At 40.7% G+C, this 12,881-nt stretch overlaps 1 protein-coding gene across 1 annotated transcript in view; it reads left to right on the top strand.

Annotated features, from left to right (window-relative positions):
- LOC122797744 overlaps positions 1-12,881 on the top strand; it is a 1,403,591-nt gene that overhangs the window by 26,708 nt on the left and 1,364,002 nt on the right. The window contains exon 2 of the mRNA XM_044066269.1: positions 5,993-6,223. Within this exon, the coding sequence (XP_043922204.1) occupies positions 5,993-6,223 (231 nt within the window). The remainder of the gene's footprint in view (positions 1-5,992; positions 6,224-12,881) is intronic.

The raw sequence follows: 12,881 nt of genomic DNA, 5'->3' as shown, positions 1-12,881 counted from the left end.
GCCCTCCCTGCAAATTTCGATGTATGGTGTCAATACCAAAGAATAAAAAAAACATGATCTGGATGTTTTTGTAAATGACTATACAAAGCATTTGTAGTTCTCATATGTCTGATGTCATAAATATGTTCGCAGATACGGTCTTTAAAACTATGAATAGCCTTTCCAACATAAAAACTTGGGCACTCTCTACATAATGCCACATACATCACTCCCATTGATTTACAGTTACAGAAAAAATGTTTTAACTTTCGTGCCATTAATAAAACTTTGTGTTTCTCTAAAATATACTGGCACAGATTGCAGGTACCACACTTATAAGTACCCCACCCCAAGCCTGTTTCACTAACAGTAGTAGAAAATAGACTTCAAGCATTTGAAGGGATATCTGATATTTTGGGGACTAAACTTGTATTTGTTACTAGAAAAGCTAAATGCATCAAGAATATGTTGGAATTGGATGACAAATAGTATGCTACCGTTACTGAAAGGGCTTGGAGTACATAAGTGTGGTATCTGCAATTCGTGCCAGTATATTTTAGAGAAACGCAAAGTTTATATTAATGGCACGAAAGTTTAAAACACATTTTTTCTGTCACTGTAAATCAATGGGAGTGATATATGTGGCATTATGTAAAGAGTGCCCAAGTTTTTATGTTGGAAAGACTATTCGTAGTTTTAAAGACCGTATCTACGAACCTATTTGACATCAAACATATGAGAACTGCAAATGCCTTGTACAGTCATTTACAAAAACATCCAGATCATTTTTTTTTTTTTTTATTCTTTGGTATCGACACCATACATCGAAATTTTCTGGGAGGGCCCGTGGCATGATAGGTTAGAATGTAGGGAGCTGCATTGGCAACTGAAAATTAAACACCACCTCACCCCTAGGTTTGAATCCGTCCTTATCTATAGCTTGTGTTTTAAGGCTTATGTCTTACTATATTTAAATTAACATGTTGCAATTTTTAAAGTATATCTAACATATCTGTGATGTAATAGTGTGTTTTCTTTTTTACATATATATTCATACATTTTAGGGTATGACGAAGATGCCTTTAAGAATTAATCTTTATAGGTGTGTTTATGGGTCTGGGCAGCTGCGGTGGTGCAGTGGTTAGCATTGCCACCTCACAGCAAGAGGTTCTCCAGTTCGATCCTTGGCTGGGGTGCCTTCTGTGCAGAGTCTGCATGTCCTCCTTGTGGTCGCGTGAGTTTCCTCCGGGTGCACCGGTTTTCTCCCACATACCAAAGAAACACTTTAGGTGGATTGGATACTCTAAATTGGCCCTAGGTGTGCGTGCCTTCTGTGGAAGGTTGGGTGCCGGGCTGGCGACTCGACACTGTAAAACTCCACTGCCAATCATGAGCGGACTGGTGATCCGCTGTGGCGACCCCTAACCAGGAAAAAAAACGAAAGAAGAAGGTGTGTTTATGGATGATGTGATTTTGCTGGAGGGTTATTTAAATTTAATTTTTGTGATTGTTCTTTATTCTGAAGAAGTGTATGTTATACACATACGAAAGTGCTAAATTACTGTGAATAAAGCAGTGGTCAACTAATTATTATGAATAAAGCAGTGGTCAACTCAACTGGTTTTGGTCGTTCTTCAGTTTGGATTCTAGCAGTTGGTTTGGTTTTGCCATTTTTTGTCCTGTTTTGCCTTGGTTCCTGGTTTATCTACTATCAAACTTCAATTGGTTGCCATCTCTAACTTCCATTTGGGTAATGTTTTTAGTTCCCCTGCAACCTCCAAATTGTGCAAGGCCTTATTGGAAGGATTCCTCCTCCTCATACCTCCAGTTAAAGACCCTTTCAACACTATGGGATCTTACTCTGGTCTTACAAGGCCTAACTCAAAAATGCTTTGAACCAGCTAGTGTTTGTGACTTAAAGTTTCTGTCTTGGAAGACTCTTTCTTATCACCATTACTTCAACAAAAAGAATTTTTGAGATCCAGGCACTGTCTTCTAAGCCTCCTTCCTTCATCATCCATAAAAATAGTGCCTTTTTGTACTAATCCCTCTAGCTGCAGAATCCGACCTCAACTAATTTATACAACTGCCAGTTTTCTTTCCAAATTTCTCTAATGAAGGAGAATGTTTGTTACAATTGCTTGATATTCATAGACAGTTATGTTTTTATCTTCATAGGATGAAACCTTTTTCAAAATCAGACCAGCTGTTTGTCCTTTTCTCATAGCCGCCTAGGTCAGGTGGTTTCAAAGTTATTCTTGCTAAGCGGATAAGACTGTATTACTTTGATTTATGCAAAGAACGGATTAAAGTTACCTCATCCTCCTAAAGCCCACTCAACTAGGTCTATGTCCACCTTATCTGCTTTTTCATCCAGGGTATCTTTAGATGAAGTTTGTGCTGCAGCCACTTGGTCAGAAACTCCTACCTTTGTCACGCATTACAAATTAAATGGTTTCCAGGAGCAGGGCTTCCTTCGGTTCTGCAGTGCTTAGGCATATCCTTCCTTGAGGCCACCCAGAAGTTGTATAGGTGAGGACTCTGACCCAACTGTGAGGAGGAATGAAAGAGACATCTCATAAGTTATGTACGTACCATAACTTGGTGTCTGTGTTGTCTTCTTTCATTCCTCCTCACTCTCCCTCCCAGCCATCCTCCTACCCAGTGCTGTAGAAGACCTGGAGTGAACTGTTTAGGAACTGATCCTGGTTTTTGAGCCTCTAGTTCTTAATTCTTTCTTCTTTTCTGCAGTCTATCAGTTTTTTTGAGCAGCAAACCCGATCTGAGCGAGTTAGGCAGAGGACAGAGCATTATGGGAAGTGGGAAGAGCTCGAGACTTGGATCCTAGTCTGTAAAAATGTGGCCAACTCTCATCTGTGGGTTGGATCCATTACCCTACTGTGAGCAGGAATGAAAGAAGACAACTCGGATACCAAGCTATCGTAAGTACATATCTTATAATTTTACCATTTGTCTTCATACTTCAAGTTAATAAATATGATGGATACTTCATCATATTTAATTTTTAAGCAGTCTCTGTGGCGAGTAAATACAAGTTGCCAATTAAAGAAAAACATGCCAACCTTTCCAAAACTTGGAAGACGTTTTTTCAGTCAAAAGAACTTTTCAGCCGTGGTTAGTTTTTTTACCATATTACAATTCAGATTTGAAGTAATCAATGTAGTGTGCTTAATACTTCACCATATTCTGTAGAATCTAAGTAGTCTCCATAAATATCACATCAAAGCCTTGCTACTGCAGGCAATTGATCAAAGGTATTGTTTAAGATATTGTAGGTATTTGTTTATTATTCAGACATAATTACTTACCCAACCACTTTGGTCAATGGGATTTGTGGGAATAATGCAAGCATAATGTTCACAAGGAATGAAATTAAAGGGGAAAGCCAGATTCAAGCAATATATGTAATGCTGTAGGGAATAATTCCTTAAAACAACAAAAAATGCAAGAAACTAATAAAAATGTTTACATTGATTTTTTTCCTCTGTCTGCATGTGTACCCATGTCATTGTTCAAAATGCATGAAGTTAATTAATGTTTTTAAAATGTGTAGACAATACCGTAGGAGGTGAGGAGCCATTGCAAGGTATTTCCCTTGATTTCTTTCATCCACTCTATAGTTAACTTCTTTTTATAAAACATTGTATTCTTGTCATTGCAGACTGTGACAGTTAAACAGAAAACAAACCTTGTAAACATTTTTCATTTTCATGAATTTATACACATTTTCTTTAATTACCATCATTCCCTCCAGTACTACACAAATTGCTCAGTTCCTGCCTTCCCTTAAACCACACTCCTGAAAATTATTCTGGATTTATTGTTCCCAGAAATTACATTTCCTTGAATGCTGCTCCTTAACTTTTCTAAAGATCCCACTCTCAGTTTTTATCTCCTTTACAATATTCAGTGCTTCAATTATGTTTGGCTTAGGTTTGCTTTTCTATTTTCTAATTGTGTTTTGGCAGCCAGTAACATTAAATTTAACCTGGCTGGGCTATTAAGATCCAGTGTCTTAGATCAGAAGAATAATTTCCTTAATTCTAGCCATTTGGTACCCCATTATTACAGATAGTACAGTTAGACAGTACTGGCACTTGGCACAGAAGGTTAAAGCTCTGAACTGTAGTTTCTACTATCCACGGTTTGATTTCCACATTTGCCTACTGTGTGACGTTGAGCAAGTCACTTAACCACACATTGCTCCCAGACTGCCCCTGAAAAGGGACCATGTGTCAAATGTACCTTCCTGGTTAACAAATCAGTATAATTATAGGGCTGGTGTGGTCTAGTGGTAGAGCACCAGACTCTCAAGTGCAGGTACGTGAGTTTGAGGCTTGTGGACCCAAACTGTTGTTTCTTTAGGGGGATAGGTTTGACACCATTGTTTGTCTTTACCTCATAAACACAATGTACAGGGTTTTATTCTGACCTCCGACTATTAGCTTGGCTTAAAATGATCCTTCAGGTCAGTTAGCCTAGTATTCATCTATAAACCTATGAACAAAGTACTGTAGGGAATTAAAATTTGCCAACTCTTTACATTCCCCAAATAATTGTTTCCAGTTTCCTCTGTTTGTCCCATCACACCTCTAGCAGCTGATGTCTACCAGAGGACAAATTCTCTGTAATGTGCTTGGTGTGTAAAATAGCTATGTAAATGTATCCAAGCAAAAATCCTAAACCTTTTGGACTCTGTATATTTGGGAGCCATACAGATGTCCTCTAGTTCTTTGTTGTATATTGCATTTCCATTGTCTCTCCTCAATCTCTCTTATCCTCCTCTGATTGACTGTTATCAAAATGGCCTACCAAAATCCTTTTATAACACAGCTTCAGTTATAAACTCAAAAACTATCAGAAATTCTTTCACTTAATTCCCCCATATCTTTTGCTTTGCATGCACTGTTATTAATCCCTGGTAGGGAAGATTTTCTATACTACTCTCCAAATTTCTGCTTTGCCTCAACCCACTCTTATCTTTCCATCTCTAGTTATATGCTCCCATTACCTTGATTCTTGTGCTAATTTTCTGCAGTAAATTCCAGCCACCGCTTGCCTGTTTTCTGCACCCCCACTTGCTGTCATTCCTACTGAAGTCTCCTTTCTTTGTTCCTTTGTTGGCTTAGCTCTTAGAAGACTTTCAGCTACTTCATGAATATATTTTGTATAGTTTCTGTTCTTAATGACAATCATCTTGATTTCTACTCTCTCCTTACTTCTCAAAATTCCACCTTGTTTCATTATCTCTCCATCTTCTTCTGGATAAAAGTTGTGGGGACCAGTAGTCTGTACCAGTATTCTTTGCTTGCGAGGAGCAGGAGTGTATTCTGAAAAGGGAATCGGCCCTCATCAGAGCAAACAGATTGCCTCATTCTTACACAACACACATACCTGTATATAATTTGGAGGCATGCCAGTTGACTTGAGACATGTTTGAGATGTGGGAGGAAACCAGCACATTTGGGAAGAATCCACAGAGGTAATATGCAAAGTGTGCAAAGATGGCATCCCATCTGAAATGCAAGTCGTGGAGGCAGTAGTCCTAAATGCTGCTCCACTGTCCTGCCCAAGTGTTTTCCAGAACTTTGATAATTTGTGTTAATTTCTGCAGTGTTGTAATTGCCTCTTGTAATTAAGAGGCTTTTGTTGGGTCTGGATATTTGTCTGAAGTGGTGACACTTAAGTTACTTTATTGTATGCATAGAATAGCAATGTGTTAAGATTCCTTGACTTGCAGATAGGTTGTTTTTAACATTTCAGTAGTATGTAAAGCTTTAATAGAAAGACGGTTTTGTAACAGTAAGTGCAGCTTCAGTAGGAAAAAAAAAGGTAGTGTTACAACAATATATGCATGTCCAAGTAATTTCTTTGATAGTGCATGCTGTTCGAAAATGCCTAAAACATGTGAAGAACAGAAGTCGTTAAGTTTGCCATAGTTGTAAAAGACTAGTTTAATCTTATCAAAACTTTTTTTTTTTTTTTTTTTAAGATGGATCCTGTGGCATACCAGTGTTTGATAATGAAAAACAAAACAATAGTTGGACCTTACAGTACAGAAGACTTGAAAGTTTTGTTTCTACCTCCCCATCCTGGAGTGTTTCAGTGTTTGTTAAATGTGTCATCCTGCTCAGTGTCTGCAGATAAAGAAACTGTAGCCAGAGCAGAAGCTCTGGCTGTGAGAGTGGTTTTGACAGCAGTGGCAGAAAATCCAGTTATAGAGGTAAGCACAGAGTCGTAACATTTTTAACTACTTGTAAATAAGTATTAATGTAAAATAGTACACTGTGTGTAATTCAGACTTGTCAGTAATTTTCTGTTTTTGTAGAAGAGAAAGCATTTCAGAAGCTTGAAATTAAGCTTAAAAAAGGCTGCTGTTTGTAACAAATTTAAGTTTTCATACATCTGGGAAGATAGAGGAGAGACATTACATGTACACTAGCAAAAGGCAAGAAAGGTAGCAACTGCCGCAAAGACCAAATATGAAGTTGTCAGAAGAGATCAATAAGGGGAGTATATATATGTGTGTGTGTATATATATATATATATATATATATAGCACAGACATACTCAAATACCTGTGTAGACAGTAAACCTGTTGAATTATATGGTACAAAGTCATTGCATTCTCCGACTTTTTTTTCTCAACTGCAGCTCTGAATGATAAATCTCCAGTAGCTGCTTGGTCTTTTCTCAGTACAGTTGTAAGGTACTATAAACTGGATGCAATGTTCATTTTCAGGACTTCCTATGGGGCCGCTGCGAATGTTCCCATAAGAAGTCAACCCAGGAGAATATCATTGTGACACACACCTGCTTTTATGACGGATGGGACCTTCTTTTATCAGGGGTGAAAATAGATATTCCAGGGCCAGTGAGTCTCATGATCATTTTCGGCTTGCCAGTACGCCTTCACAGGCAGCATATCCTTTCTCCAAGAGGTCCATATTGGTAAATCCTGAAGCAGATTTGTGGATTCCCATACAGTCATCTAGTTTGTTTTTGAATGTCGGCAAATCACTTTTATCATAGCACCTCAGCATGCAATTCATAAACTGATGAACACTACTTTTCCCCGTCTTGGAACATTTCTGTCACCTCCATGTATAAAATTAATTTTAAAATATGCATTTTCCTTGCACTGATGTCACTGAGATAAAATAAGGAAGTTTAACCTCTGTGATATTAGCATAGATTGTCTGTTGTGCCCATCAAATTTAATGGGTGCACAACTGTGCAAAGTTTAAAAACTTTAAAAAAGCAGACAAAAAAATAGTCGAGCAAGAAAATTGTTGCATTAGATTCCTCAAGTATGCCACGATGCACATAGAATCATTAGCAAATCACTTTAAAGGAAGAGATAGTCACACTTACTTACCATGCAGGGGATATTTATTACCGAAGTTTAGACGATGCTATGTTGTAAACTTATCCTTACATTTTGCTTCATTTGTTGAGGATTTAGGTCCCTGGTTATAGTACTGGTGGTGATATTGGACTTGCAGAGAGACGAAAGGTCCAGGACAGTTTGATCTCTAATTATGCAGTAAGCAAGTCCAATATTTACACTCAAGTCTATATGACACAGAGGTAGAGTTCACAGCTTCTCATGGTAGCTTGAGTACTTTGTCTGCAATCTTTGGTTTTGACCTTTGTGTTCTTCCCCAGTTGCTTGATATGCTTAGTGAGATGCATCCCAAAGTGGGCATTGTATGTTCTAGTTGGCCAGATCAGTGTAGAGTCCATCACCTCTTTAGGCTTGGCAATTAACTAGGTTGAATAAATGACTTTGACAACTGCTGTTACAAAAATGGTCAAAAGAAAGAGAGCTATCAATCCATTTTGTAGAGGTGTGATATTTGACGGTATGATGAGGAGAAAATTTGTGTACCAAAAGTGATGCTACACTTTTTTTTTTTTTTTTTTTTTTTTTTAGCATTTAGTTTGAGCCTATTTTTAGCACACTGGCAGTTGACTAGGGAGAGTTTCTTCTGGAAGGTTTTGGTGTCATAGGATGAATTAGCTCCCTGCTTATAATAGTCTGCAAACTTAATTAGCTAGAAGTCTTGGCTGGCTGCTTGGCAGTCTGAAAAATACCAAAAATGTCCCAACACTGAACCCTTGGGGGGTCAGCACTGGTCACTTTCATACTTTATGAACTACCTGCAAATCACACTGTGTGGATTTTGTCTTTCAGTTAGTTTGCTGTCCATCTTGCCACATATGGATAGATTTTTTTAAAGCATTTAGCTTTTGTATGATGCCAACATGGAGAATGCTGTTAAAGGGCTTAGTCAAGTCAAGATACGCTGCATACAAAAAAAAGTACACTGCATGTACTGTGCGGCCAACATTCACTGCCTCTGTAACCTTCTTGAAGAAATCTACCAGTTTAAGTATACAGGGTCTAACAAGATGCATTATCGGTTAATTTTATTTATGAAAGGATTAATCCCAATAGACCTTGGGCCTATTTTTAGGGGAGACCCATGGTGGTACTGTTATTAACTAGGGGAAATTTAGCCAGGAAACTGGAAATTCTTTTACTCTGTACTTCAAAATGAAAAGGATGACTGAAGTGGAACAAAAAAAAAATGGACAGTGCAAGTGAGGAGTTGGATAAAACTTTAAAAAGTAAATCTGAGTGTTTGGGTAGGTGGAAATGGATTTAATTTTTATAATGACACGAATGGGAAAGAAATATGTTTTTAGAAGTATTTAGTGAGTGGTTGCAAGAAAAAGAATTGGGAATAAGGCTATTAGTTTCAGTGGAAGAGAAGTGACACCCCGGCCCCATATGCAAGGGGTTGTGGATGACATGAGAAAGAATGTTTAAAAATGAAACAACACCTTGTATAATTGTGGTTATAAGATTTTAATGAAAATATATTAGATTGGATAAGGCGGTGAAGATGGTGGCAATGTAAGTGTTTGAGGAAAGTGTATTTTAGGAATCCAGGTCAAGGAAATGTTTGTTTCAGGAAAGTAGTGATTAGTATAATAAGGGAAGAAGGATGGGGTAGTAGTAATGTGATGTGGAGGAAGCTTATGATGTAGAATATAAGCAGTTATCCATATTTTTAAAAGTTTATGGAATGAAGAAGATGGAGTGGAATCTGCATACAGGCAGACAGAAGTTATGGTATTGGTAAACATGATTGGGAAACTGAGGACTAAGAGAGTGAAGCATGGGTACCCTATTAGGTGGGCATTAAAGTTATGAAGTCTATGGTACAGGAATTTCAAAAGAAGTTAAAGGCAGCAAGATGTGAAGTAGAGAAAAGGATGATACTACATATTGCAATGTCCTGCAGGTGACATGACAGGGATAGCTAAAAACAAAGTTGCGTAAAGGAAATTAATACAGGGCTAAAGAAATTTATGGGGAAGTGGATTGAAGTTGTGCAGTAGAAAACTTAAGGGCTTTGGGGATACAGGTATAGGGGCATATATTTTTCACTGGTTGAAGTAAACCTATTACAAATAACATTAGGACAAAGTTTGTGTAAAAAGACAGTAAGGAAAAAGTGAAAGAAAACCTTGAGATTGTAGAAGACATTTAAGTTTCATAAAACAGTGTCTGATTAATGTATTGCTCATGGATAAATTAGTGTATTTAGGATGTTATATTTCCTGGAGAAAAATGTTGAATTGTCCACTACAATTTTTGGCATAGCTGAGCAATCTGGACTGAGCCCATGTAAAGAAGGGATTGTGTGTAATATACAAGTGAAGTTTAAGTATATTGTATGTGCCAAAAGTCCAAAAATATATGCAGATAAGTAAATTATTAAATTAGAAATATAAACAGCAGTTTTGGCAATGATTGCTTTTAAGGAACGTATCTATATATGTGTGTGTTGCATTTAACTGGGTAGGTGGACTGGTCTGCAAAGCTCTACAGCCAAGAACAAAGCCAGGCAGAGAATCATACTGGTATATCAAAATGTGTATTTACAATATGCATGTGAAACCTAGAAATAAATGTGTGTGTGTGTGTGTGTGTGTGTGTGTGTGTGTGTGTGTGTGTGTATATATATATATATATATTTATATTGGTCTACTTTGAAACATCTAAAACCCATAACATCTAGATGTTAAGTTGTCAAACTCGCCTTCATTCTTGCTGGATGGGTTCGGAGCCGATCCTCGGCTCCGACTCTGCACTTGCTAAGCTCGAGAGCTAATTTACCAGCTCGAGGCAACCCTATATCCCATGATGCAAGGCGAGACTACCTCAGATCTCGTTTGCCGCTTCGCGAAGAGGTCTCTTTTTACCAGCTCAGGTAAAGTTTTTTGGATTATACAGAGTTAGTCAGAGTATTTTTTTCCCCTTTTCTCTAGGCTTCACTATAGTGTTAGCGCTATTGTATTAGACATTCTTTTACCCTATATTCCCTTTTTCTTCCTTATATAAGGATAATTTTTTCTCTCTCAGGCCTTAAGCCTCCCTCCCAGTTTCCTGTCAGGAGAGTGTCTGTTTTTTTTTCAGTTTTCCTTAAGATAACTGTGTGACTGTTGTGTGTCTGTGTGTTTTTTGTGGGCATACTATGTCTAAGGAAGTGAAGGTCTCAGGCTTCAAGAAGTGTGACTCATGCTGTCAGAAGATGTCTCTGACAGACGGTCACACTTCCTGTGTGTACTGCCTGGGGCCTTTACACCTGCAGGACTCCTGTGCTATTTGTCACTCCTTTAGCCAGAGTCTCCTGCAGGAATGTAGAAACAAGCTGATTCTACGTGGCTTGTTGAAGCCAGAGGGTTCTCCGACCAAGACTGGGTTGGCTAAACCCTCTAAGCCACCTAAAGCCCAGGCTGTGGTATTTAAGCCTTTGGCGGTGGCTCCGACTCCTTCGGAATCGAGATCGGCTCCGGCTGGAGCCGATCTTTCCACTTTGGAGGTTGGGATATCGGCTCCGTCTGGCTCCGATACACAAGTACCTATCACTATGTCGGCTCCGGCTGGAGCCGACACATCTTTAACCAGTATTGGAGCCGACAAACCTTCGGCTCCATCTGGTACCAAAGGGTCTTTGGCTCCGATGGCTCCGTCCAAGAAGAGATCTCGGTCCCCTTCCCTGGAGTCTATTCGTTCGGCTCCGGGATCTCCTCTACTTTCAGAGCGGAGCCATCGGAGTCGATCTTCAAGGTCTTCCAGGCTATCAGACCATGATTTAGAGAGGGTGGTAAGTAGACTGCTGAAGTCACAGGCACTAGCCCAAATGCTCCATAGCCCGTCTCAAGCAGACGACTGCTATTTCTCCTCCCCCTGAAATTCCTCCAGAGTTTGGAGCCGGAGCTTCTCGGAGAGGTGACCCGTGAGTGCGCTGGAGCCGATATTTCTCCTTTCGGCTCCGTCGTCTTTGACTCCGATCTCTTCCATGAGACCTTCCTTGGAGGGATCCGGTCGTCGGGTCTCTCTTGTCGGCTCCGAGGGGGCTAGTGGCATCGGACCCTTGTCCGACCCCGCTCTCCTTCTTGGAGCTTCGGCATTGGTGAGCTCGGCACCGACATCGGCCTCGGAGCCTTCCTTTTCGATGGGACCAGGGATTCGTGTTTCTTCGGAGCGGGAGTCTTCTGGCCTCCCTGGGAGGGGAGCGTTCGAGGTGATGAGGAGTGTTGTAGCCCCGGAGCTGAGTCAGCGGTCTCTTCCATTAGCTCCTCCCTCTTCGGTGCCTGTTGATGTCTCTTGCCATTCTCTTGCTCCCGGACCCAGAGATCCATCGCCTCAGGTTTCCCCATTGGGAAGAACTTCCTCTTCCGAGGTTTCTCCTGATCCTGTGGGAGAACCCCCGCGTAAGAGGACGTGCAAGAGGAAGCACACACTCCCCTGAGTCTACATCAAATACCGACTTAGATGAGTCGGAGGGCTCCCCACGGTCCCCCTCTGAGGATGCCTCTTTTTCAGACATCCTGGAACTCCTTAAACAGAGGGGGAATTGGCCTTCCATTGACCCCTCCGAGGATGAGTCGGTATACCTGGAGGCTTTTGGATCTCGACCCTCCACCTCCTGGGTGTCTCCGCCTTTCGACCCGCTCATGCAAGTGGTGGCTCGGAAGGCGTGGACTGTCCCGGATTCTGTGGAACCAGTCCCTAGGAGGCCCTCTAAATTTATCATGGCCCCTTCAGACAAACAGTTTCTTACCAAAGGTGTCCCGGTTGATGCTATGGTGGTGGCGGCGGCCACTAAGAAGGAATTGCTGATCCCTTCCGTACCTGTCCATCCTCCTAACAAGGACTCTAGGACCATGGATAGGTATGGTAAGCGGATGTTTTCTTCAGCGACCTTTGCTATGCGTTCGCTGAACTATCTCTGTCACTTTACTAGGCTTCAGAGAGACATTCTCAAGGAACTAGGTGAAGTGGTTCAGGATCCATCAGCTGTGGGGGCTCAAAAGATTGCCTCACAGCTAGGAGTCCTAAATTCTATAACCAACTCCTCCATGTAGCTCATCTCTTAGGCAGCCGATGGAGCGAGTAGAGCTGCAGGCACAGGAGTGGCACTTAGGCGTCAGGCCTGGATGCGGCTTTGTAATTTCGCAGATCCCTTTAAGGCGTCCTTCACTAATACACCCTTTGATGGTTCGGCTTTGTTCGGACCTCAGGTGAAGGACACATTGACCAGGTGTGAGCAAGACGGCAAGACTCTTTCTGCCGTAGGAGTCCATTTCTCCACCCCTTCAAGACCCTATCCAAAAGGGCAGAAGGGAGGGAAAATGTGGTTTCATAAATCTCAGGGAGTCACGCCTGATACACGTGGTCAGTTTACCCCCAGAGGCAGAGGGGGTAATAACAATAGACGCCGCCCTAGGGGGCAGAGGGGGTCCGCAGAATCAGGGTAGCAGGGAGCCTCTCTCTGATAAACTCTTCCAGCATCCCTGAG

The sequence above is a fragment of the Protopterus annectens genome, chromosome 3.part1 (genome assembly GCF_019279795.1).
Source record: "Protopterus annectens isolate FY-2018-M chromosome 3.part1, PAN1.0, whole genome shotgun sequence".
Classification (NCBI taxonomy): Eukaryota; Metazoa; Chordata; order Ceratodontiformes; family Protopteridae; genus Protopterus; species Protopterus annectens.
This window is presented reverse-complemented; position numbering and strand designations above follow the sequence as displayed.